Source organism: Oncorhynchus masou, chromosome 29 (genome assembly GCF_036934945.1).
Source record: "Oncorhynchus masou masou isolate Uvic2021 chromosome 29, UVic_Omas_1.1, whole genome shotgun sequence".
NCBI lineage: Eukaryota > Metazoa > Chordata > Actinopteri > Salmoniformes > Salmonidae > Oncorhynchus > Oncorhynchus masou.
This window is the reverse complement of record NC_088240.1, coordinates 54,223,354-54,250,960: the sequence shown is the minus strand read 5'-3', so window position 1 is coordinate 54,250,960 and position 27,607 is coordinate 54,223,354. Positions and strand designations below refer to the sequence as shown.

At 40.8% G+C, this 27,607-nt stretch overlaps 2 protein-coding genes across 2 annotated transcripts; one reads left to right on the top strand and one right to left on the bottom strand.

The window, feature by feature from the left end:
- Positions 1–339: 339 nt before the first annotated feature.
- Positions 340–15,995, bottom strand: LOC135520015 (receptor-binding cancer antigen expressed on SiSo cells-like). Its single transcript, XM_064945321.1, has 7 exons — positions 15,700–15,995; positions 13,578–13,672; positions 13,201–13,279; positions 12,826–12,978; positions 12,111–12,218; positions 9,148–9,242; positions 340–4,108 (listed from the first exon to the last, which is right to left on the bottom strand). The coding sequence occupies exons 2-7, from the start codon at positions 13,658–13,660 to the stop codon at positions 3,991–3,993; spliced, it is 636 nt and encodes a 211-aa protein (XP_064801393.1). The 5' UTR covers positions 13,661–13,672; positions 15,700–15,995; the 3' UTR covers positions 340–3,990.
- A 591-nt stretch (positions 15,996–16,586) lies between these two features.
- LOC135520014 (dual specificity protein kinase Ttk-like) lies at positions 16,587–25,665 on the top strand. The gene is made up of 25 exons (XM_064945320.1): positions 16,587–16,694; positions 17,095–17,187; positions 17,323–17,545; positions 18,104–18,210; positions 18,500–18,643; positions 18,841–18,952; positions 19,090–19,174; positions 19,721–19,830; positions 19,922–20,003; positions 20,164–20,272; positions 20,459–20,681; positions 20,799–20,905; positions 21,002–21,145; positions 21,361–21,527; positions 21,746–21,885; positions 22,342–22,474; positions 22,619–22,711; positions 22,891–23,048; positions 23,624–23,775; positions 23,910–24,034; positions 24,144–24,218; positions 24,359–24,535; positions 24,639–24,738; positions 24,877–24,962; positions 25,051–25,665. The coding sequence occupies exons 2-25, from the start codon at positions 17,097–17,099 to the stop codon at positions 25,135–25,137; spliced, it is 3,030 nt and encodes a 1,009-aa protein (XP_064801392.1). The 5' UTR covers positions 16,587–16,694; positions 17,095–17,096; the 3' UTR covers positions 25,138–25,665.
- Positions 25,666–27,607: the final 1,942 nt, after the last annotated feature.

Genomic DNA, 27,607 nt, shown 5'->3' with positions numbered 1-27,607 from the left:
AGTTTTACAATGTAAAAATTATAATTCTGCAGGAACAGGGCAGATTATCCTTCAGCCCTCCCTCTACCCCCAACTCTTGCCAAAAAACTGACGAGTGAGACATTTTGTTCCAAGAAGTAGGTCATGATCAGTCTGAGTGGTTTGGTCAGGCAGGGGTGTTTTTTGGAGACAGATAGTGACTTTGTGATGATGTTGTTACATTTTATGGCCAGAAATGAAGAGAGTCAGGACAACTAGGTTTTGGGTTTGAAAAGCATTTGAAAGGAATTTGCATCACACGAGATTAAAATGCCCTATTCAATCTCTTTAAGAGAACAAGCATATCAAATGACACTGGGCTCCATGCACGTAAAAGGTTTATTCAGAATGGTAGTTCTTCCTAATGCAATAAATCGTGGGTGGTGCAGAGAAATATGACTTGAGTGAAATCTCGGGAGGACATTTTAGTCCAATACTAAAAATGATGTTCAATCACAAACAAGTCTGAAAAAAACAAAAAGTGATTTAATGCAGATTTAATCTTAAAATCCACTTGCTTTACTGGTTTTGTACCTTTGTTTCTGTCATGACTCTAATATTGGTTAACATTCAGACACAATTGAAAAGTGACCCAGAGATTTATTACAGAAAATTAAGGAATGTGCAAAAAGACATTTGACAAAGATAAACATAAAGCACATATCCCCATCATGCTGACTTTGATACCAATTGGAAGTATTTGCAAAGAAGGCAAAAAGGACAATTGTCAGCGGTATTATTTTCATAATTCTCTGTGGCTAACAACCTCTTTCTTCACGATCCAATGTTCCATGCAATGGGTAATATAATACTATCGATATCAAGAGTCTGAAAAAACAGAAATTAATCCCTCATTTACCACAAAGCCCCACCTAAAATAACCATGAAATCACCACGGTATCAAAGGCATCGTTCATTTAGACATTCTATATAACAACTATTTTTGCCAGAGTCCCCTTATTATATACAGAAGACCCCAGTGACGGAACAAGGAAAACACAAATGTGTAAAAGGGACTATCAGTTACTCTAATCCAACAGGTCTGTCTAATTGCAAATGCATGTCAGCTCCATCTCTGCATATATGTTTCCATGGCAACTAGACCCTTCTGCTTGACATTCCAGTCTCATACACCGGTTGCTGGGAACTCGCACAAAAGCGCACACTTTCATCACAAAAAGCTCCAATTGATTCGACATCGATTGACCATACCAAAACCATATTGATACGTAACAGATTTAGTCCAGTCAATATAAAAGGCTTTGACTTATGAAATCTATTGACCGATTCTGTTACTAACGGTCCACAAATTACAGAGGGAAGCACGGAGCTTTGCATCTTTTTATTTGCTATGATCACCGATCAAGGATGTCAGTTGGCCATCCAAGTCTGATCACCAAGGTGTCTCAGATAACACAGAGACAGAGTTTGTGTGTGTTATGCTACATTGAACGTGTAAAATAAAATAAAAACCCACATTCAATAATAACAAAGGCAAAAGTCATTAAAGAGGAGTCACTTCTATTTTGGTGTATTAAAAAGCAGGGATAAGAACAAGCAGGAACAATATGTCAGAGATGTTGAGCCTGGCAGATCGGTAACCACAGGATTACCATAGGAACCCACAGTCAACTCTTGAGTATGGCTCAATTAAATTCCCAAATCCCTTTGACAGTGTCCACACACTCAGCTTGAAACGTATTTTTAAGCCTTCAATTAAAAAGTGCAATTCCAGTATATTGAAGGCTTTACAGTAAAAGTACATCAGGAATATCAAGCAACATCAATGAGAGAATGTGTTTTCGGACAAAGACGACGAGAAACATAATTAAAAAGCACAATAACCAAGGCAACAAAAGGGATGTATGTAACTGATATACAGTGAGACTTACATTTAATTACACACCTTCATCCTTCTTGTTATAAGACAATGCCAGAAAAATAGGTCTCTTGAGAGTTCGCTTGTACTGTAGGTATCAGAATATTTACACATATTCCTGGGAAATACAAATGGACAGTTTGTTTTCTGTAACTCAAATCTAAATTACTGAACCCAGAGTCATACCTAGCCAGAGTGACATTTGATAGCAAGTCTTTGATATAGGGCAATGCCAAAGGGCATTGCAGAGTATTTATTTAACCCTTCAGACTCAAAGTATTGTCACACAAACTGCAATTGCAGTTGAAGTCGGAAGTTTACATACACTTAGGTTGGAGTCAATAAAACTTGTTTTTCAACCACTCCACAAATTTCTTGTTAACAAACTATAGTTTTGGCAAGTCGGTTCGGAGTAATTTGTCCAAAAATTGCTTACAGACAGATTATTTAATTTATAATTCACTGCATCACAATTACAGTGGGTCAGAAGTGTACATACACTAAGTTGACTGTGCCTTTAAATAGGTTGGAAAATTCCATAAAATTATGTCATGGCTTTAGAAGCTTCTGATAGGCTAATTGACATCATTTGAGTCAATTGGAGGTGTACCCGAGGATGTATTTCAAGGCCTACCTATAATTTCCTATCATGGGAAAATCAAAAGAAAATCAGCCAAGAACACAAGTCTGGTTCATCCTTGGGAGCAATTTCCAAACGCCTGAATGTACCATGTTTATACGTACAAACAATAGTACGTAAGTATAAACACCATGGGACCACGCAGCTGTCATACCGCTCAGGAAGGAGACGTGTTCTGTCTCCTAGAGATGAACGTTCTTTGGTGGGAAAAGTGCAAATCAATCCCAGAACAACAGCAAAGGACCTTGTGAAGATGCTGGAGGAAACCGGTACATAACTATCTATATCCACAATAAAAAAAGAGTCCTATACTGACATAACCTGAAAGGCAGATGAGCAAGGAAGAAGCCACTGCTCCAAAACCACCATAAAAATGCCAGACTATGGTTTGCAAGACGGTACTTTTTGGAGAAATGTCCTCTGGTATGTTGAGAGGAAAAAGGGGGAGGCTTGCAAGCCGAAGAACACCATCCCAACCGTGAAGCACAGGGGTGGCAGCATCACATTGTGGGGGTGCTTTGCTGCAGAAGGGACTGGTGCACTTCACAAAATAGATGGCACTATGAGGAAGGAAAATGATGTAGATATAATGAAGCAACATCTCAAGACATCAGTCAGGAAGTTAAAGCTTGGTCGCAAATGGGTCTTCCAAATGGACAATGACCCCAAGCATACTTCAAAAGTTGAGGCAAAATGTCTTAAGGACAACAAAGTCAAGGTATTGAAGTGGCCATCACAAAGCTCTGACCTCAATCCTATAGAACATTTGTGGGCAGAACAAAAAAAGCATGTGCGAGCAAGGAGGCCTACAAACCTGACTCAGTTACACCAGCTCACAATTTTAAGGTAATGCTACCAAATACTAATTGAGTGTATGTAAACTCCTGACCCACTGGGAATGTGATGAAAATAAAAGCAGAAATAAATAATTCTCTACTATTATTCTGACATTTCACATTCTTAAAATTAAGTCGTGATCCTAACTGACCTAAGACAGGGAATTTTTACGAGGATTAAATGTCAGGAATTGTGAAAGCCTGAGTTTAAATGTATTTGACTAAGGTGTATGTAAACTTCCGACTTCAACTGTAAATCAGGGTAGTGTTCATTCGTCGCAAAAAATAAAGAAAGAACTGATACAGGGGGTGACTTCCTGAACTTGTTAGATAATAAAAAAAAAAACGCTCATTTCCGTTGCGTGCCCTAATGAACACATCCCAGGTATACTGCCGTGCCTTTCCGGAAGCTAAATGCAACTGTCTTTGAACAAACATCACACTGGCCAAGCCATGTCTCGAATGATGGCTGGTGGACAGAGATTTATTTTAAATGACCGCTGTGTGGAGTAGAGATGATCTTCGTGTGGAGATGACTAGAGGATAGAGTGATGAGGTTTGTCTAAGTGTTCCTTTCTTGCCCTCCGGCTCACGGGGTGAGTGCTCTAAAAAAAATGTTACGAGAGCTTGACCGCAATCTTCTGGTCCTTCTTCATCATCCTTTGAACCTCCTTCTCCATCTTCTTCCTCTGCTGCTCCATGGAACGCTTTTCTCTCTCAGCCATCTTCTGTTGTCTGGTAGACAGGGAAACACAAAAAGGTGTGAGTTTAAAAGGATTGCAACAAACCTCATTACTAAGCTTTTTGAGAGAGCAAAGGTGATAGTTCAGGAGGTAGAGAGAAAAAAAAAAATCAAAAAGTTCTGCCAACCAAGTTTCCCTGAAGTCCCTGAATTTTCTGTGTGCAAATAATGCCTTTCTTTCATGTTGACTTTGTGCTGAACATTCTTAATATACTGCCACCTGCTGGATAACAACTAAACTTGCAGATCTCTTGACAATATGACAGTAATATGACACTGAACATGACAATTTTTCACATTGAACTAGGGCTGTCCCCGACAATTTGTCTGGTCCAAATTTTTAAATGTTTTTTCCCATAAAATGACACATCCTGTGTGTTTTAATCAAATCAACTATATGTACTGAGCTTGGCTGATGCTTTGAGCGCACCGTTTGATGAAATAGTTAAAAGACACACAAATGACTACAGGGAGTATGACCGCATTTGATTTGATTGTGTAGGGCCGGGCTCAGACTTGCTGCACTGGTTAAAAAAAATGACAGCGAGTAACTGTGTCTCTCTCACCTCCCTGCTGCAGTGACCACAGAACATCAATCTATTGTTTATTTTTTGGCTGAAGCTACAACATTACAGCCATTTCTGACTGAAAGGTTCTGGTACCGAAATCCTTCATTTGTTTAGGAAAAATATTCCCTATTCCCTCAACCCTTACTCTATTTACGTGACAAATGTATGCATCGCATGCATGTGACCACTAGGGACTGACCTATACCATAATCACATCAATAACTTGGATATAACAAATTCCAAACACGTGACAGCAAAATGGATGCTAAGGACGTGACAAATAAAGTCGAAACGGGGGAATATTTTAATGGATGCTCAGGAGGAAGTCAGATGCGTGGAATAAATTGTAATTTTTTGTGGAAAATATTGGAGGTCAAGTATAAAAAAATAATTGTAAAGCCTTTATTACAGCAAAGACTCAAAAACAGTTGCATTCATTCATGAATGCAATTTCCGAAATGAAACGGTTTATTTATTGTTTACGCCAATTACTCAAGGAATGCTTTATTTTAAAACGAAAATGCTGGATTGCATCTCAAATCATGTATGATTGTCTTGCTTTGGCTGTAAAGCATTTTTTTTTTGATTAACAAAAGGCTAAGCTGTGTTTCAAAATATTTCACTTGTGATTTCATGAATAGGAATATTTTCTAGTAATATTTGTCTGTTGCATTATGCTAATTAGTGTCAGTTGATGACAACGCTCCCGGACCCGGGATGGGCAGTATCAAGAGATTTAAGTTATCTTTTACAATTGGGTACTTTTGCCACCACTGGTTCTCAACACCAATATGCTGTTTAACGTTGATATTACTCACATAGCAACATGGTCTTGGAAAAGGCGCCAATTCAACAGCGCACTGATGTGTTTCCGCAGAGAGCGACCGCTATCGCGGGAGAAAGCACATTTGTTATAAAATAATAATTGTTATTAGTATCGCACCACTGTTCTTACGTAATATAACCATATACATTTCCAGCAGATCAAATTTTAGAGTGATGGACTGTGCCATCCCCACAGCCCACTCAGACAGGCGCAAATCTGACAGGTGTCTTGTACACCATGATTAATTTTGTTTTGCTACTGGTCGCCCAAACAATCGACCAGTCGACTAACTCAGTGCCTCTGCTTGACATCATGGAAAAATCAAAAGAAATCAGACAAGACCTCAGAAAAACAATTGTAGACCTCCACAAGTCTGGTTCATCCTTGGGAGCAATTTTCAAATGCCTGAAGGTACCACGTTCATCTCTACAAACAATAGTACGTAAGTATAAACACCATGGGACCATGCAGCCGTCATACCGCTCAGGAAGGAGACGTGTTCTGTCTCCGAGAGATGAATGTACTTTGTGCGAAAAGTGCAAATCAATCCTGGAACAGCAAAGGACCTTGTGAAGCTGCTGGAGGAAACAGGTAAAAGCGTATTTATATCCACAGTAAAAACGAGTCATATAGACATAACCTGAAAGGCCGCTCAGCAAGGAAGAAGCCAATGCTCCAAAATCTCCATAAAAAAAGCCAGACTACGATTTGCAACTGCACATGGGGACAAAGATCATACTTTTTGGAGAAATGTCCTCTGGTCTGATGAAACAAAAATAGAATTGTTTGGCCATAATGACCGGTATGTTGAGAGGAAAAAGGGGGAGGCTTGCAAGCCAAAGAATACCATCCCAACCGTGAAGCACAGGGTGGAAGCATCATGTTGTGGGGGTGCTTTGGGGCAGGCGGGTCTGGTGCACTTCACAAAATAGATGGCATCATGAGAAGGAAAATTATGTGGACATATTGAAGCAACATCTCAAGACATCAGTCAGGAAGTTAAAGTTTGGTCGCAAATGGGTCTTCCAAAGACCCCAAGCATACATCCAAGTTGTGGCAAAATGGCTTAAGGAAAACACAGTTAAGGTATTGGAGTGGCCATTACAAACTCCTGTCCTCAATCCTATAGAAAAGTTGTGGGCAAAACTGAAAAAGGATGTGCGAGGAAGGAGGCCTTCAAACCTGACTCAGTTACACCAGCTCTGTCAGGATGGGCCAAAATTCACCCAACTTATTGTGGGAAGCTTGTGGAAGGAAGGCTACCCGAAACGTTTGACCCAAGTTAAACAATTTTAAAAGCAATGCTACCAAATACTAAATTGAGTGCATGTAAACTTCTGACCCACTGGGAATGTGATGAAAGCAATACAAGCCGAAATTAGCATTCTCTCTACTATTATTCTGACATTTCACATTCTTAAAATAAAGTGGTGATCCTAACTGACCGAATACATGCAATTTTTACTAGGATCAAATGTCAGGAATTGTGAAAAACTGAGTGTAAATGCATTTGGCTAAGGTGTATGTAAACTTCCGACTTCAACTGTATCCTTGAGAGTCTATGTTTCCCAATACACAAATATATCAGGAGCCATATCTACATGGTATAAGGTCTCAAAAATATTTTCAAAAACGGAATTGCATTTCAAATATTCTCTTGACCCCTCAAACTCAAATCTGAACCTCGAAGTAGAGGGCTGCCTGTGGGTCCCGACAGAGATCATTGCGGTGAGGTCAGCCTTTTTCATGCTGTGGGTGGGAGTAGGCAGACAGATGACTTCTGGATTAAATTACTTTTGTTGTTGCACAGATTATTTGGAAACGGTCATCCTTCTTCTTTGTATGCGTTAGCCTTCCTATTGTATTTAAAGCACATCTTTGTCACATTATTCACACACTCAGAATTCGCTGCTTCATCTAGTTGGGCGTGAGATCAAGCACGACTTGTACACAAAAGTATGTGGATTTTGCTATTTCCGCCACACTCGTTGCTGACAGGTGTATAAAAATCAAGCGCACAGCCACGCATTATCCTTAGACAAACATCGGCAGCAGAATGGCCTTACTGAAGAGCTCAGTGACTTTCAAAGTGGCACCGCCATATGATGCCACCGCCATATGATGGGAGCAACCAGGGCTCAGCCGCAAAGTGGTAGGCCACAGAAGCTCACAGAACAGGAGTGCTGAAGTGCATAAAAATGGTCTGTCCTCAGTTGCAACACTCAATACCGAGTTCCAAACTGCCAAGGGAAACAACGGCAGCACAAGAACTGTTCGTCAGGACCATCATGAAATGGGTTTCCATGGCCAAGCAGCCCCACACAAGCCTAAGATCACTATGCTCAATACCAAGCATCGGCTTGAGTGGTGTAAAGCTCGCCACCATTGGACTCCACAGCAGTGGAAACACATTCTCTGGAGGGATGAATCACGCTTCACCATCTTGCAGTCCGACGGACCCATCTGGGTTTGGCGGATGCGAGGGAAAGCTACCTGCCACAATTCATAGTGCCAATTGTATAGTTTAGTGGAGGAGGAATAATGGTCTGGGGCTGTTTTCCATGGTTCGGCTAGGCCCTTTAGTTCCAGTGAAGGGAAATCTTAACGCTACAGCATACAGTGACATTTCTAAACAATTCTGATCTTCCAACTTTGTGGCAATATTTGGGGGAAGGCCCTTTCCTGTTTCAGCATGAAAATACCCCCATGCAAAAAGCGAGGTCCATACAGAAACGGTTTGTTGAGATCGGTTTGGAATAACTTGATGGGCTGCACAGAGCTCTGACCTCAACCCCATTGAACACCTTTGGGATGAATTGGAACGCCGACTGCGATCCAGGCCTAATCGCCCAACATCAATGCCCGACCACACTAATGCTCGTGGCTGAATGGAAGCCACAACAATGTTCCAACATCTAGTGGAAAACCTTCCAAGAACAGTATGTTATAGCAGCAAATGGGTGACCAACCCCATATTAATACCCATGAGTTTGGAAAGATGTTCGATGAGCAGGTGTCCACATACTTTTGGTAATGTAGTGTATATGTGTGGTCTCATTGAAATAGAGTAGGCTGCCAATGCATGGGTGGAGAATCACTGGCAGTTATCTTTCCAAGGAAATGTACTACCTGAATATGATTAGGCTATTGTTCACTACATTGCCTATAAATACATATTTATAACCCATATTTGTCTCAGTCTGAAAATTTTCCCACTCCTAAAAAAGGTAGGCTATAAAAATAGCTCAAGAGAAAGTGAAAGTCTCTCTACGTCTAGCATATTGGCTGATAGCCCACTAATACCGATAGCTTAATATAAACGGGCCACTTGTGGCTGGCAAGTGAGCTGCATACATACGCCTAAAATAACATCACAAGACAGCGGTTGGGTTCAGAACCAGTTATGCGGATAGTGGTTGGGAGCAGGAGGAAGAAATCAGTCCAGCGCAGACTACATCGAAGCCAGTTCCACTGCCCCCCCCCCCCCATTCTTCCCCTCCAATCAGGGTCTGATTTAGACCTGGGACACCAGTTCGGTGAAATTCATTGTCAGGTAAAACAGAAAACCAGCAGGCTCTGGACCTGTCGTGTAAGATTTGAATACCCTTGCTCTTCACATTATTAAAAGTGCTATCACCTGAGCACCAAATCGGCCTCCCAGGCAGCATCTGACGACTCATCCTCCCAGGCGTTGGCGTCCTCATGCCAGGTATCCATGTCTCCAAGCTCAGACTGTGGGACAGAGGAGGAGGACAGGAATGCAGTCAGGACACGATAGCTGACACAGTATAGGATGGCAGTGGGACCTAATCTCCATTAGCAACTATTCTTCACAAAACACTATAAAACCTTTATTCAACATGAATACAGAGAACTGTGGCCCTGGAGGACTTGTGCACTCCTGGGAATGAACAATGTCAGAGCACTGGTCCAACTAAAACAGACATTTGAGATGGTGAACTAAAAAGAGACTCAGACTTCCGCATATTGCTATAGAGAGATGGTCTGTAATCCTTGAAACAAGAAATTAGATAGGCGTTGTCTAGCTGCTCAGTTTTTTGGTGGCTGAGGTTTTGAAATCTGGACAGTGGATAGAGCAGTACCACCTCTCTCAAAGCCCCTCACCAGCCCATCCCCTTTCAAAAGACACCGGTTTACAACAATTTCAGAGGTTAGCAGTATGCATTAGAACATTCAAGTTAAAAACCCCACCCTAACTTCAAACACCACCCCTGCAAAAATCAGTATTCATCAAAATAATAAGTACCGCTAATCCACCGTACAAGGAGATAAGAGATTCAATTAAGACAACCTACTCCATAGTTTTAAAGTGAAAGTTAGAACATTTTCCAAATTAAGGGAACGAAAGCAAAACTGAAATATCATAATTGGATAATTCTCCACCCCCCTGAGTCAATACTTGGTGGAAGCACCTTTGCCAGCCATTACAGCTGTGTGTGAATAACTTGGAATAAGATTCTACCAATTTTGCACACCTCTTAGGGCAATATAAATCCATTGTTTTCGTCAAAATTGCTCAAGCTCGTTACATTTGGTTATATTTGGCAATATCCAAAAAAACTGGTATCAGATTTTCAAGCAAATTTCATTCAGGACTAAAAAGTATTTCTAGTGGGTCTATTCCACGGTCAGGTTTTCAGAAAACTGAATGCAACAACATTGCATTCATTTCATATTACTGGCCTGTATGACAAAGTGGAAATAAATACACCTGTGTAAAATTTATAAAAAAATAAAATAAAATAAATAATCCACTCCAAATTATCCATTCTGTTTGCAACAAGGCTGATAAGTAATATTAAAAACTACAGGATTGGGTCAAATCCAATACAACACAGAGTGAACCCCTCTATATTTTAAAGTAATGTGGTGGCAAAATTTTATGGGTATGCTTGTCATCAGCAGGGACTGCAGAGTTTGTCAGGATAAAAAAAGTTTGCGGAAAACCCGACTCGGTCTTCTGTAAACCTAAGATACATTTTTTCAGTAAGACAATTATACATTATAATGCCAAAGACACACCAGAATGGCTTTTCAAGAGGTGCCGAGTGTTCCTCTGTGGTATAGTCTCAGTCCTGACTTTAATCGGCGTAAAATAAGTCCAAGTTGAAATATTCCTGTCTGTAAATGATCCCCAACCAAATGTTATGAGTTTGAGCAATTTTAACAAAAACAATGGATATAAACTCAACAAAAAAAGAAACGTCCTCTCACGGTCAACTGCGTTTATTTTCAGCAAACTTAACATGTGCAAATATTTGTATGAGCATAACTAAATTTAACAACTTCCACAGACATGTGACTAACAGAAATGGAATAATGTGTCCATGAACAAGGGGGGGGTCAAAATCTTGAGATTGCCTGCAATGACAACAAGCTCAGTCCGATGATGCTGTGACACGCCGCCCCCAAACCATGACGGACCCTCCACCCCCAAATCGATCCCGCTCCAGAGTACAGGCCTCGGTGTAACGCTCATTCCTTCGACGATAAACGAGAATCCGACCATCACCCATGGTAAGACAAAACCGCGACTCATCAGTGAAGAGCACTTTTACCAGTCCTGTCTGGTCCATCAACGATGGGTTTGTGCCCATAGGCGACATTCTTGCAGGTGATGTCTGGTGAGGACCAGCCTTACAACAGGCCTACAAGCCCTTAGTCCAGCCTCTCTCAGCTTATTGCGGAAAGTCTGAGCACTGATGGAGAAATTGTGCGTTCCTGGTGTAACTCTGGCAGTTGTTGTTGCCATCCTGTACCTGTCCCGCAAGTGTGATGTTCGGATGTACCGATCCTGTGCAGGCGTGGTCTGCCACTGCGAGGACGATCAGCTGTCCGTCCTGTAGCGCTGTCTTAGGCGTCTCACAGTAGGGATATTGCAATGTATTGCCCTGGCCACATCTGCAGTCCTCATGCCTCCTTGTAGCATGCCTAAGGGCACGTTCACGCATATGAGCAGAGACCCTGGGGATTTTTCTTTTGGTGTTTTTCAGAGTCAGTGGAAGGCCTCTTTAGTGTCCTAAGTTTTCATAACTGTGACCTTAATTGCCTACCGTCTGTAAGCTGTTAGTGTCTTAACAACTGTTTCACAGGTGCATGTTCATTAATTGTTTATGGTTCATTGAACAAGCATGGGAAACGGTGTTTAAATCCTTTACAATGAAGATCTGTGAAGTTACTTGGATATTTACGAATTATCTTTGAAAGACAGGGTCCTGAAAAAGGGACGTTTCTTTTTTTGCTGAGTTTGTTGCCCTAAGAGTTGTGTAAAGTTGTTAGAAGCTCATTCCAAATTATTAACAGCTGCAAAGGTTGCCAAAGGTTCTTCCACCAAGTATTAACACAGGCGGGAGGAGACTTATCCAACGATGATATTTCAGTTGTGTTTTCTTAATTTAGAACATTTTCGATAACTTTCTTTCACTCTGAAAATGTGGACTAGGTTGTGTAGTGCTGTCGAAAAAAATAATATCTAATTTTAGATGACATTTTATGGCAACAAAATGTGAGAAAAAAAAGCTCAAGAGGGTGTAAACTTTCTATAGGCACTGTACTCTGGGCGATGCTACACAAACTCACAGATGGCTGAATGAAGGAGGTGTCCTGAGTGGCTGCCAGTCTGCTGGAGAAGCCCGCACTGCCATCGGGTACCAAGTAGTTGAGTGGCTCCCTCTTCTTCAGTACAATCTAGGGTGGGGACAGAGAGAAAAGAGACAAGTTAAAACTACTAAGACTCAACAATATGATATGGCGCGACTACAAGCAGCAGTGTGGCCAGCGATATTGTCAACAGAGTGTGAGGCAAGAGGCTGCACTCTTCATCACCAAAACAAATACTGTTAAGCATCAGTGCATGTGCACGGGAGTTTGCTTCGCCCTCTCATGCCATGTGATAGCTCGGTGAAAACAAATGTTGTACAGTGCAGCCTCGCTCTTTAGACAATTTATGTTTGTGTTGGGAGTTACCCTGCTCCTCCCTTCTGGTACAAGTATATTGCTGAGTCTACCTTTAATTAGTGTTGAGAAATGCACTTTAAGTTGGAATCCATAACGCCTCATCCATTTGGGATATTTCAACAAAGAAGTTAAGTCAAACAACAAACACCTTTTCCCCCTTGGACATCATTGCATGCACATATAATACTAGAGTATGTGCAGTACTGCAATTTTTTTTAAATCATGCTGTCTGACACTCCCTTCCTGAGTTTCATCAACTAAACAAAACAAACAACAACAAAAGCAACTGGGGTGAACAGTGGCACAGATTTCAGCTTTAAATGAAGACCCAGCCTACTTTCTGTGTTTTCCTGATGGTGGGAGCCATGTCTTTGAAGTAGTCTGGTTCCACTTCCTCGCCGGGCTGTGGTGACACATTGCCATTACCGCCCTCGATCTTGATACTTGTGGGACCATCTTCATCCCACGAGCTCCATTCTTCAATCTCTGCCTGCACAGGGTTTGGTCAAATAATATGACGAAAATAAAGAGAAAGGATTTAAGTGTGCCACAAAGTAAAAATTGACTGTTGGTTGCACAATAAATGCCTGATGATGTAATTAATGACAATAGGGGGAAAGCAGGTTTGTTAGGGATGTAAAGCGATTCGACTAAGCACTTACAGCACATTATTGCGAACATGATGCATCTTATAAACTTGTATATCACTGACCGGTTTGGGTACTGATGAAAAATCAACCGTTGTTGGAAGAGATATCTGATCCCCACTTAGCTTACGCAACCTCCCAGATCTATGTCAAAAAAGGAAATGTGCTTACAGTCAAAACTGTGGGCCACCACAAAAACAGACATTTTTAGAGCAAAGGCATTCCATGGGAAGCAATTTTCACGTGCAAATAGCATTTGATTTCTATGCTAATGTATTTGGTAGTGCTCAAGGAATGGCATTCTATATCATTAATTTCAACATTAAGTAAAGTGACTGGAAAGCTTACAGACTACGGCTGTCAGATTTGACCGAATCTGACACGGCAAAGGGTTCTAGATCAGTTTTGCTTCTTTCAATTCAACATAATGGTTGTTCCTTACCTGCATATTAACCTTCTGAAGAAAGAAAGGAAGGTTGCAAGCCATGTACAAATCTTGAAAAGGCGAAACTGAGAGATGGCCATGGTGAAGCTGAGCTAAAAGGAGGACATACCATTATTAGCAAATTTGATTTATAATCAGAATTTTCAAGCAAGACTGTCATCAACATCCATCTAATAAATGAGTAAGTTGCTAGCTGTAATAGCTAGCTATTTTCTTCCTGGTTACTACTTCCTCCTGGCAATTTAAAAAGTATCACAGTATGAGTCATAATAACCATAAAACCTAGCAGTCAAACAGGGAAATGGTTCCAATTGTTTTTACACCATTAATGTTTACCATAAGGGATTTTAGATAGTTTTGAAAAATAAGGGCTGCGTTTCGTGTTGGCTTATCCTGGCGTGACATTTTGATAACTGTGTAAATCTCTCTAGGACAATGTGACTAACAAAATACTGGCCTGTATTTAACCCCAAAAATGAAATGCTAATTAGCTTCTAATGTGGCCATCATAAAGAACTACAAATGCAAGGATCTGGACGAGACTGCCGAATCGAGGCAAAGGTAAGCATCTCTGGATTAAATATGTTAGCGAAATGTAGTAATGAATACATTGGCTACATTTCTTTAAATGGGCAATTATTAACAGTCTTGTGCAAATTTTAAATTGACAATGCCTGTTAGCAAAGGTTAGCAAAGGTGTCAGCTAGAGATGATGTGCAGGAGCTTGCAGGGATTTGTAGTTTAGCATGTCGTCTACTTTGATGCTACTTAGCATTTTCAAATCTGAGAGTAAATAGTTGTGCTGTTTTTTTTATTTATTTGGCCAAAGCTTTTGATACGGTAGACCATTCCATTCTTGTGGGCCGGTTAAGAAATATTGGTGTATCTGAGGGGTCTTTGGCCTGGTTTGCTAACTACTCTCAGAGTGCAGTGTATAAAGTCAGAACATTTGCTGTCTCAGCCACTGCCCATCACCAAGGGAGTACCCAAAGGCACATCACTCAACTCTATACTCCTCTGTAAACTGGTCACCTCTGTATAGCTGTCACAAGACGCACTGGTTGATGCCTATTTATAAAACCCTCTTAGGGCTCACTCCACCCTATCTGAGAAATCTACTGCAGCCCTCATCCTCCACATACAACACCCGTTCTGCCAGTCACATTCTGTTAAAGGCCCCCAAAGCACACACATCCTTGGGTCGCTTGTCTTTTCAGTTCGCTGGAGCTGGCAACTGGAACGAGTTGCAAAAACACACTCAAACTGGACAGTTTTATCTCAATCTTTTCATTCAAAGAGTCAATCATGGACACTCTTACTGACAATTGTGGCTGCTTTGCGTGATGTATTGTTGTCTCAACCTTCTTGCCCTTTGTGCTGTTGTCTGTGCCCAATAATGTTTGTGCCATGTTGTGCTGCTGCCATGTTGCTACCATGCTGTTGTCAGCAAGGTCTCTCTTTATGTAGTTTTGTCGTGTCCCAGCCCCCGTCCACACAGGCCTTTTGGTAGGCCGTTATTGTAAATAATAATTTGTTTTTAACTGACTTGCCTAGTTAAATAATGGTTAAAATAATAAATGTATTGATAAGTCACCTTGTCCGAGAGATTTCCATGGTTATCAAAACGTCACGCCAGGGTAAACCTACACGAAACAACCCTTAATGAACTGTTTCTTAAATCTCTATGGGAAAAATTTCTGTTTGAAGAACTATTGGAACCATTTCCCTGTTTGAACGCTAGGTTTTATGGATATTATGAGACCACCGTGGGGCTCAATTTCTGCATCATCTAATGCACCCATTCAAAACAACTGAGAACTCATACAAATACGAGCTCAAATCATGCAGGTCGGAAAGTCGGAAATCAAGAAAGAGGTCCGAGTTCCCGAGTTGGAAATCCGAGTTGGATTACGGTTCATATCGATTTTCCATTGAAGATCGTTTATTTCTGGATTCCGAGTTGTTTTGGACGCAATTAAGTCGGAGATTTCAGAGTTCCCAGTTGTTCTGAACACGGCATTCTAATCAAGTCTAGGTAACGTTAGATATATTTTGGGGGGTCTGAAATCGATATATACAGTTAGTTCATTGTCTTCATTGCTAAAATACAGACACTCACCGTACAGCTCAATATACTTGCTTAGCTGACAGCTGGCGAATCAGATGTGGTCGTCCCCAGAATTCATGTGTTTAGTTAGCTAGCGCTAACTTAGCAAATCAGCATACCGATATGCAACGTATTTTTCCTTGTAAATTTCACTCTCGAAACAACACTTGCAATAATGACACCAGTCATATCACAAGCATATGTGTCTAACAGCTGCTACCTAGCATCCGTTCTCATTATTTATTCCATAAATATTTGTCGCTTCTTCATAGCCTCATGGCTGCCATCTTGAAACTGGGGAGAGGATGTGGAACCAAAGCCGGGGAAAGAGGCACACTAAGTATTTCTGGGCTATTTTAGGTGTTGGTCTTCTGCCCCCCAGTGGTAGAACATATCATAGGACTTTGGCTTTATTTGAGCTGTTCTGTGAAATGTTATAGGCATAAAAAACGCATTTGGTTAATAAAAGTATAAATGTCATCCAGGCAAACTATGGATTTATTATGAGTAAATAATTAGGACCATTAACCAGTGGTGTAAAGTACTTAAGTAAAAATACTTGAAATTACTACTTAAGTCGTTTTTTGGGCTATCTGTACTTTACTATTTATATTTTTGCCAACTTTTACTTCACGACTTTCCTAAAGAAAATGATGTACTTTTTACTCCAACACATATTACTGAGTGTTGGAGTGTGCCCCTGGCTATCCGTCAATAGAACATGTAAGGAATTTGAAATGGTTTATATTTTTACTTTTGATACTATACTTAAGTACATTTGAGCAATCCCATAATTACAAAATGACAAATCATTTTAATCGAAGTGGGCGAAGTATTTTGAATATTTGGGGCGTAGTCATCCATACAAACTGGCCAATGAGCTGACGAAGTACTTGGACGTGGTAGATTTGAAAGTGTGTTATAAACAGACAGACTGACGTTGTTGGGTTTTTTTTTTTTAGCTGGGAAGTGTAATTATTTCTCGTGAAACTACATTTGATGAAAAGGTGAGATGCGTTTTAATCTAATGTACGACTTTAAAAAAAAGTGATTTTGATTGCTTTATAGCTTTGTTTCCTTGCAAATCTTTGTGCTACGGCATACGCCATAATCCGGTAGTTAACTAGCTAGAACTAGTAGCTAACGCGTTATTAGCTAAGCTAGCTTTTCTTTGGCAAGACGAGATGCAAATGGTTAGCTAGCTAAGGACGTTAATTTAGCAACACATATCCCAGGTTATTTACATCAGGGTCTGATGTATGCTTGTTGATTCACACATCAGGAGTATATATCGCACTATAGCGTAGATGTCATATGTGTGAATAGCTAGCTAGGCTTACAGTCAGTAACTGCCTCAATATCCATTAGCTAACGTATCGACGGTGACGTTAACTACATTCTTTGCAGCGATGTTGGAGGAGGAACATACAGACAGACAGCACCAACTTGCCATGTTGTGTCAGAAGCTCGACCGAATTAAAACAAGATGTCTTATCGAAGGTAATAAAACCATTTCATTCGTTCCATGGCGAAGACAACATGTCTCATATATTGTACATAATGATATGCCCATATAAGACCACTGAGTTTGCAAACGGTCACTCACTGTCTTTTTTTCCTCCCATTTTCATGCAGATGACACTGATAATATCAACCAGGCCATTGGCTCCAATTCGCCTGAAACGTGTCTCGCATATCTGATGGTCTTGGAGAAGAAAGGAGACCCTCACTTGGATGCTAGTCATCTCACAAAGCTTACAGACTTCTATACCCGTGTATTCTCAACTATGCCACTGGGAAAACACTGCCAAAATGAGAGCTATGCCAAAATGCTGGTCAGATTTGCAGAGCTGAATGTGTGAGTGAACCATAATCATGCTGTACCATGAGAGGCTTGAGCTTTGTTTTGCAACATGTTCCACAGTTGACTGTACTTAGCTACATCAGTTAAAAACAGTGTGGTGTGTATTAATAATATTAAAGTGGCAATCTAGGATTTGGGAAAACTACAAAGTGGCCACATTGCCACGTTTTGGTTAACAGCTGAGGGATAAGGTTAGCAAAAAGGTAACCATTCTCAAATTCACGGATGCAAGGACTGACCATCCATGAGCTCAAAATAATAGGTATATTCATATGTTGAAGCTATTCAGTGTTTGTTTACAATTACATGGTTTACAAATAATGGAAGTGAAATAAGTTTAGATGTTGGGGTCTCTGACGGATTCCGACAGTTGAACTAAGCTCTGGAGGCATTTATACCGGTAAATTATTTTATTCAAGAAATCAATGGCTTATTTCAGAATTTAAGTCTAAAAATGTATGTACCAATCCCAGATTGCCCCTTTAACAGACAACCTTTTGGTATTTATTTATTTCCTTCACATTGTCGAATGAGTCCTTTAATTTCTTTCAGAATTCAAGACCCCAGTGGGGCAGAGGGCAACTTCAATGTTGCGACGACACACTGCCAGGATTTCGCTTTTGTCCACATTGCACACGCTCAGTTTGAACTGTCTCAAGGTAGAGAGATGTACAACTATCTTTGGTTCGACCGGCATAGATGATGTATACACACAGGCAACACAATTTGGGTTATTTGCTCAACTTTGGCTCCATGGCTTTACCAGCTTTTTCATATTCACCCAATACAGAGTAACTATTGAATCTCTAACATGTTACTCATATCATGCCAATGATGAATGCATCAGTCCAATCTGTGAAAGTCCCATTCAGGAACCCCATACTGCTGCAGGAAAGTATTATTGGTATCTAGTCAGTAAGATTATTATTTACTATCCCATCTCAAAAGGCAACACGAAGAAAAGTACTTGGATACTTCAGAGGGCAATTGAACTGAATGCCAAACCCAATGACCTGCTGGAGGCTGCTGTGCAGAACTTGACACTGGGCAAAGCAGAACTTCTTTCCTCTGAGGATAAGGAAAATGTACCAGGTTAGTTATGTCCAATTTCCAATCCCATTTGAGATCAGTATTAACAAGAAGCCCATTTTCTTTTTTCAAAAACAAAAAATAGTATAATACATGTTTCTTCACCCTAGATTTGAATGGAATCACTATTATGCTACTTTAGGGTTTTAGTACTGTATATTGATTGTCTTAATGTGTTGTTAAAACAATTTTTCTTTCAGTCTCAACTTATAATATAAATGGTTCTGCAAAAAATGGCAAAGAATTTCTCAAAGTCTCCAGAGACTCCGACGGTACAGGCGACTTGCAGCTCTCCAGTATATTTTCTTCAGGGTAAAAAACTAGTGTTTTTTGTGTGTTTTTTTACAGTGCCATGTTCTCACACCAAGCTTCTCTCTGTTTGGATTTACATTCTTCTACTCTGTCTCGTGAAATTTTTGTTGTTGACACTGTTCTTCTCATTCCCTTAGAACAATGGAACCACGGAATGAACCCCTAGAGGACCAGGCTCCAGCTTGGAGGTCTGGGTCTCAACGAAAGAGAGCCGTTGGCATAGTAAAGTTTGATTTTAGTCTTTTAAAGATTCTACATTAGTTTTATTAGTAGTAGTTTTAAATAGTGTTGGGGGGGTTGATACAGTTGCATATTGCAATATTACTTTGGACGATATTGTATCGATACTTTGACTCCAAGTATCGATTGTGTTTTTTGCTAGGTAGCGTTAGCTAGCGCCAGTTGGTTGTATCTGCGCCAAAACCTGGGTATTTTTCATCCTGTAGCTTGTTCTCCATCTTTTTAAATTGTTAGCCAACATGTTCGCACTTTTATTTTCATGCCTGATCAAACCTTGTTTTCATTATGGCTCTCTTGTCTCTGCAGCAGACATATAGTGAGCAATACGTTAGGAACATCAAATCGCAATAAAATCGCAGTATCGAATCACGATACATATAGAATCGTGAGATTCGCAATACATGTCGTATCGGTACCTAAGTATAGTGAGAATATAATATCGTGAGCCCTAGTTTTAAAGTAGTTTTCCCCCCCATCACTTCTCTGGCTTTAAATAATCTCTTGTTCGTTATTATCCTGCCCTTCTAGCCAGGGAGAGTGCCTGTAGTCCATCGCTCTATCTATGAAATGGATGATGATGACAGTGATGGAAGACAGGTGAAGAGAAGGGAGGCTCTCATTCCAAGTAGCTTGTCCAGGTAAGCGTTTTTATTTTTTACCTATTTCAAGGAAATGCGTCCAGAACACAGGATTACAAAGCCTAAACTGATGAATGGAACTTTGTTTTAGGCAAACATCTGGTTCAAGTGCCATGTTTACCTTGTCCTCAGCCCAAAAGCGTGTTGAAGATGGGGACTTCCTCAATCTAAAGGTCTGTGAATGAAAATCCCCACTGTTTCAGTTGTAATTATAGATTGTGGGGGGGGGGTATTGTTGAAATAACATGGAGAGCAGAGCATTTGATATCTCTCAATCCTATTTTAAAGACTAGTTGATTGGACAATCATATCGTTGTTGATGTGCTCTCTCAGACACCGATCATTAGCCCTGAGCCACGCCCATGGGAGGACATGGGAATGGTAGACTCCACCACGACACTGCTGCACAGGCAAGACAGGAGAGATGCCACTAGGGTGGAAGGTGAAAACCTTTTACATTGAAGTGAAGCCATTTTGACCTAGTAGTTGACGGTACAAAAAGCTTGTTTAGTGAAAAGCATTAGTTGGTGCACACCCACATATTCAAAGAGGTGCTCACTAACCGATTGGTAAACTTGTGAGAGAAAAAAGTTCCTCACTCATATGTTCTCTGCTGTTTCAATGGTAGATACCACTGACAATATAAACCAGATAATCGGTTCCAACTCCCCTGAGGCTTGCCGGCTCTATCTGACTAAGCTGGAGAAGAGGGGCAATCCTCAGACGGACACCAACCTTCTCCTAAAGCTGAAGGACTGCTATTCCAGAGTCTTCTCCAGACTGCCATTGGGAATGTACAGCAAAAACGAAAGCTATGCCAAGATGCTGGTCCGATTTGCCGAACTCAAAGGGTGAGTGTACTAAAGGATATTTTTGTAAATACAAAAACATGCATGTATTCAGATGTGTTTCTAGTGATCTAGAATTGGTTTGTTGGTTTGATGGCTGTCTAAAAATGTCCTCTGTAGTATTGATGACCCAGATGATGCTCGGGACAACTTCATCGTTGTGAGATCCAACTGCAAAGGCTTTGCCTTTGTGCACATAGCACATGCTCAGTTTGAGGTGGCTCAAGGTAGATTGCCCATTTGTATTTGTATCTTACATAAACGATTGTGCGTAATATAGAGTTCTGATACTAAAGAGATTTTTGTTCATATTCTTCCAATAGGTCAGGTCAAGAAATGCACCTCAATACTACAGAAAGCCCTTCAGGTGAACGCAAAGCCCACTGAACTAATTGAGACGGCAATGCAGAAGCTAAAAGCCGGGAATTACCAGTTTCTCCCCGCAGAAGACCGAGAGAGTGTCCCAGGTAGGTTTAATTTAAATTTAGTTAATTATGCTGTATGTCTTGGGGGTGTTCGTTAGGGCATGCAATGGAAAATGTAGTCCCTCTGTTTTCTCCTGTTTGGTACCTAATGAACATGACCCTGTTCATCCTGACTACAAAGTGATAATGGCTTCAAGCTTGCAAACCTGATGTAAGTTTTAGTTGAATAGATTCCTTATGCGTGTTTCTTTTTACAGAGCCACAGTCCCACGGGTCATTGAGTCTGTCAAACTATGGTAGAGAGAGGGAGCCGGAGATTCCCGCCCGTTTACCTCTGAGCCAGACACAGCCCAAACCCTCTAGCATGGAGCTGTCTTCAGGGTGGAAAATGCCAGCCCGTGTCAGCCGAGTCGTGTCTCCAGAGGTTTGGCTTGCTATTTTATTTTTGGTGTTACTACTGTGTCATCAACATGAAAAGTGCTAGCATCAAACTCCAATTTAGTTTGTTCATTCTTATGGCTGAGTTAACTACATTTCTGTCTCTTTTTGCCTCTGTTTTGACACTTAGCACTTTTGTTTTCTTTTGGATTCTTCTATTTTAACCTTTGGGTTTATCTGTGTGTGTGTTTTGGTCGTCATCAGGAGAAGCACACCCCTCCTGATCTCAGGCCCATTCCACGTCTGGTGGACTCTCTGCCCACCCCATCCCTCCCTCTCCCGTCCAGACTCAACCCACCCGTCGCCTGCCAGACGCCCAACTACAAAGACCCCAGGGCCAACTGGTGAGGGGGCTGGAGTGGACATATATCTGACATAAAAGCTCTTGTGCAATGATCCTAATAACCGTAATCTAATGATTCTATTTGTCTCTTGAGATATATTAGGAAATGGTATTGTCAGTGTTGGGGAAGCTAACCTGAAAATATTACTTCCCACTGCAAGAAGATGCGCTACAGTAAAGCTACCCTCAATAAAATAATATATTTTGTTTAACTAAAGTTACTTTGAAAAGGTTACTTTGAGAACTACCTCTTGAAAAATGAGCACATTTTAATCTGAGGTGACATATTGCAAAGTCAAGACTGTCATCCATCCTGTGACGTGGCTTAAGTAACAGTCACGGCAGACAGTGTGGTGAGATCTGAGTGTGTTTCGTCTTGGAATCAAGAGGAAAGATGGGAAGCAGTGGTGCAGAAAATAGGACTTTCTTTGACATTTGAATTCCCTTTTCTCCTCAGTTACGTTACCCCCGTGGTCAAGAGGAACCCTCCGTTTGCGGCCCCTCTCTCAGCAGCCCATAAAGCCGGCCCTGCCCAGCAGCAGCCGTGCACCCCCCTCGGCCAGGTGTCCTATGCCCAACAGACCCACCAGGTAAACCACAAACGCCATCCATGGGATTTCCCTGATCACTTGAGACGCAGTCAGGTCAGGAGGAACTAACTCAAGTTAAAGGCCTATGTCAAATGAAATGTGAACTTGATGGTTGAATGACTCTGCACTTGTCCCTTACTTCAGGGTTCCACCACTGCTCTCTCAAACGAGTCCATCGTGATAAAAGGCAAACAGTTCCTCGTCCTGAAAATGATTGGCCGAGGTGGATCCAGTAAGGTAGGGTCCAGTTGTCGTGTTCATTAAGGCACAATGTAACAAAAGTTCTCAAAAACATTGTGCAACGGAAAATAAAAGACAGGTACTTGTTGGACAATTTAAGATACCAGGGAAGTACTACAGGTGGTTGGATGGCCGATTAGCCAGCTGGTTTGATGGTAGGTCCTCTGTCATTTCAGGTGTACCAGGTTTTGGACCAACGGAATCAGCTGTTTGCAGTGAAGTATGTGAACCTGGAGGAGGCTGATCCCCAGACAGTGGAGAGCTACAAGAATGAGATCGAGCATCTCAATCACCTGCAGCAGTACAGTGATCAGATCATCAAGCTGTATGATTAGTGAGTGTTCAGTGTTTGCTACTGACTTATTCCGCTAGGGTCTAGCAATAAATTATTTGGATTATTATAAAAATGCATACACTATACATCCAAAACACAAAAACTGGTGGTACTGATACATACATAAAAATAAAATACATAGTCAAATGGCCTACATATAAAAAAAAAAGGAATGATAACAACATAAATCTATTATTTAAGTTTTAAATTTTTTTTGTCTCATCGATGTTGTATCAACTCCTAAACGGGAGAGGCGAAGGTCGAGTTGTGCGTCCTTCAAAACATGACCCGCTAACCTGCACTGTTAACACCTGCTCGTTTAACCTGGAAGCCATCCGCACAAATGTGTCAGAGGAAACACAGTTCAACTGACAAGTGAAGTCAGCTTGCAGGGATTAAACCCCGGGCTGTAGTGACGCCTCAACACTGCGATGCAGTGCCTTGGACCGCTGTGCCAGTCGGGAGGGCCCAACACAATGTATTTCGATTGTGGTCCTCAGTTCCATCCCACTATACATGTCATGGGATTCCCAGTGAGCAGTGCATTTTATCAGTTGAGTTCTCTTGTGTTCCAGTGAAATAACCAACAGCTACATCTACATGCTAATGGAATGTGGTAACCTGGACCTCAACACCTGGTTACGGAACCGTAAAACTGTCAACCCGCTGGAGAGGAAGTTCTACTGGAAGAATATGCTGGAGGCAGTCCAGACCATCCACAAACATGGTTATTATCTCTCCATCTGTCTTGAACTCTATCTCTCTTCATCAGTAACAATTGTTTTCTAAGTTCCTCATACCCAAACATTGCACTCTATAAGAATCTTTTTTAGTTTTTTTAAGTAACTTTTTTGTGTGTAGGTATTGTCCATAGTGACTTGAAGCCTGCCAATTTTGTGATTGTGAATGCCTCGCTGAAATTGATCGACTTTGGCATTGCAAACCGCATCCAGCCTGATGTGACAAGCATTATGAAAGATTCTCAGGTAAGAGCACAACCCCCATCTCCAACTGTAGTTCATAATGTATGTATGCATAACCAGAAGCCTGCCAAAATACGGATATTGATCTTCAAGAAAAATATCCGAAACACAGGTGGGGACCTTGAACTACATGCCCCCCGAAGCCATCAAAGACACTTCATCCCAGCCAGGGAAGGCACGGTTTAAGGTGAGCTGATGTCCCGTCCTTCCAAAACAATGTATTTTTAATTACATGCATATTCCATATGGACTCATTTGTATCAATGCTGGATGTATATGCATGTGAAATGATGTAAAATAAATATTTTTGTTTCTTTTGATTCATAGATTAGTACTAAAGGTGATGTGTGGTCCCTTGGTTGCATTATGTACTGCATGACCTATGGGAAGACTCCATTCCAGACCATCACCAACCAGATCACCAAGCTACACGCCATCATTGACCCGACCCATGAGATAGAGTTCCCTGACATTGCAGAGAAGGATCTGCTAGATGTGTTGAAGGTGAGTGATTCCGCTATGTATTTGGCTTTTTGGTTGTTTTGATTTACTGTGAATTACATGGATCTGATGGGGATATGTTTTTGTTTTGTTTTTCTACCACCAGAGGTGCTTGGTACGAAACCCAAGAGAGCGGATTTCCATCGCGGAGCTGCTGGAGCATTCATACCTAAAGCTCCAGTCTCAGCAACAGTCACCTGTGCCAGGTACATAAATGCCCACACATTATGCATATTTTTAACTTATACCTTCCATAATACCAAGTGTTTTTTTTATTATGTTTTTTTTATTAGAAAAATAATTGCAACAAATGTAATTTTGTCTTCCTCGATATCTCCTTTCAGCACCTCCTGACAATAACGATCTGAAAAGGATCCTCAATGAGCTCGCTGCCTTACAGTCTCCCAACAGCATTGCCAGGGCAGCTAATGTGAGCATAACAATGTGTGAATTTCCAATAATATTCATCTTATTGTCATTTGCTTTTAACTGACTGGCGTCTTCTCTGCAATCGACAGAACTTGGCGAAAATGTGCAACAGTGGTCGAAAACTGGATGCTGCAGGGTGTGTAAAGTCATCCAGCCTGCTCAACTGGAAGATGTGATCTGGCCATGTAGATGTTCCACTGTTGGCCTGAAAAAAACCCATAGGTGTCAGCAGATGGGACTCCATTTATAGCCTAAGTCGTGCTTTACCCATGCTTCAGCACAACCCGAAAAATACATCCTGCTTGGCAGTACACTGGCCTTGTTTGTATACTTTGAAAATGTATCCTTCCTTCCCCTTGAAGTAATCACTGATCTGACATGTCTGGATTGGTGTAAGCTATGAAGTGGAACCTTTTACTTTTATTTTATCCAAGTATGTCAGATCAGTGCTGACACAGAGGATGAGAGGAAAGAAGGAAGCTTTTTAAGCCGGGTCCATATCTGCCCTACAGCGCTCTACCATCTCCATGTTTTATGTCCTCATGACTTCCCCTTGCTTGCATCTTGACAGATACGAATCTAAACTTTTTTCTGTCTTTTTTTTCTAGACTGACATTTTTTGTGTTTCTTTAGTTTACACATTTTACTGTACTCTCAAACATGTAACTGCAAAAAATGCTCAACAAATAAACTAGCTAACTGATGTTTGTTTATTTCAGCTGTCAGTTTCATCTGTGGATAGACAGATATAGTGATTATAGTATATATATATATATATTTTACTGGCACCGGTAGGATACAAATAACTGAAAGTCTTGAATTAATTAGTGAAGCTGCTGAATGGACAAAAGGGGGCATTTTATGTGGAGGGGGGGAATAACCTGCTCTGACAATGTAAAATGGGACGACTTCAATGTATGGTAATAATGCTGTCTCAAATTCATATCAAAACCAACCAAAGGGTTTCAGCACCACATCAAGGAGAGCTATGAAAATGGACCAATACTGAATGCACCATTTTCTATTTCTATGACTGTTACATGCTCTTCATGGCACCAGACATCTCTCTTTTTCACCTTTTTGCACCCAGGAATGGTTTCTACTAGACAGCACAGCCACAAAGTCAACATTGTCTTTTGTAATACTTTGTGAAAACAAAAATGAGCTTTTTGGTCTTTAAGGTTAGCAGTGTGGTTAAACAGGTAATTTGTTGTCTTTTTACCTAAGCACAGTACTTGACTTGGGCGGGAGGTCACCTGAACTGAGTAAAGGCACCTCAGATTTAATTCTGATAGAGTTGCTGCACCTCATAAAATATCTCGAAGGTATTGAATTCCTGCAACTAAATATAAATGAGTACTGGCACCTATTTCAGGTCAAATCAAGCACTGGCCTAAAGATGCATTTACAGTCTGGTAAAATTCATAGCAAGGAGGGGTGGGAAAGGGATACATTTTATTGGGCAGATGCCTTTCAGGACACTCATAATACATTTTAAGGACATCTTACATCAAATCTGGTACCATATATTAAATATTTGATTTAGGTCTATAATGAATTAGAATGTTGCTTTATTCATTACTGGGAAAATATAACATTTTAAAAACGATCAGCTTATTTGTTGTAATATCTGGGTTCTGTCACTTCACATGGTATCATGTGCGGTGAACAGTAGCTATTGCTGTGTAGGTTACTCCACATTAGCTAGCGAGACTCACAAAACTAGCAAAAACAAGTGGGCAAACAAAGCTCTCTTCAATTTTTTTCAGTTTCAGGACATTGAGACAATGATCAGCACGACAATGCTGTTTTTATTCAGCACTTTTAGAAATCATGAAACACTCTTCTCCACTTCAATTCGCACTCTCCCTCCCTGTCCAGTGAAAAAAATGGCCTATTACCAGTGTTTTCATATCGTCTAGCTTGAGACTCAAGTTTTGAAATATAAGCAACTCTACGTTATATTAAGGGGAAGGCTTACATTGAGAAAATATGACCTGTTATTGTAAATTAAAATAGGCAAATGCATGAAACAATATTTCCAGTCAGTGTAAATAGCTCATAATTTGTAGAAATGTAATTAAATTGGAAATATAAATATGCCCTGTGCTTTTGCAATAGAGTTAGGCCCTATAGGCTTTTGATCATTTAATTGATATCACACAATACATGGTAGGTGCACTTGATCTCTTGCGCTCAGCAGAGAATTGCACTCTGCTTGCATTTTGACTCATAAAGTGATCTCGACAAATAAAAGGTTGGTGACCACTGTTCTAGTCTATATAGGCTATGGCCTATTATTATTATTATTATAAACTGGGTGATTTGAGCCCTGAATGCTGATTGGCTGACAGCTGTGGTATTTCAGACAGTATACTACGGGTATGACAAAGCATTTATTTTTACTGCTCTAATCATATTGGTAGCCAGATTATAATAGCAATAAGGCATCTCAGGGCTTCGTGGTATGTGGCCAATGTACCACGGCGAAGAGCTGTATCCAGGCACTCCGTGTTGAGGCCTGCCAAGAACAGCCCTTAGCCGTGGTATATAGGGCATATACCACAACCTCGTACCTTATTGTGTGTATTAGTATACTGTTAGGCAATTCTCTAAATTTCCTTTTAGGGTGTTTTAATATGCAGC

Excerpts from the sequence above, each read along its gene's own strand:
- LOC135520014 (XM_064945320.1), top strand. The coding sequence starts at position 17,097 with ATGTTGGAGGAGGAACATACAGACAGACAGCACCAACTTGCCATGTTG. Across the intron at positions 24,219-24,358 it reads CAGGGAAGGCACGGTTTAAG|ATTAGTACTAAAGGTGATGT; the intron begins GTGAGCTGATGT and ends TTTGATTCATAG. Across the intron at positions 24,963-25,050 it reads GCATTGCCAGGGCAGCTAAT|AACTTGGCGAAAATGTGCAA; the intron begins GTGAGCATAACA and ends TGCAATCGACAG.
- LOC135520015 (XM_064945321.1), bottom strand. The coding sequence starts at position 13,660 with ATGGCCATCTCTCAGTTTCGCCTTTTCAAGATTTGTACATGGCTTGCA. Across the intron at positions 13,280-13,577 it reads TTCAGAAGGTTAATATGCAG|ATCTGGGAGGTTGCGTAAGC; the intron begins GTAAGGAACAAC and ends TTTTTGACATAG. Across the intron at positions 12,979-13,200 it reads TTTCATCAGTACCCAAACCG|GCAGAGATTGAAGAATGGAG; the intron begins GTCAGTGATATA and ends AACCCTGTGCAG.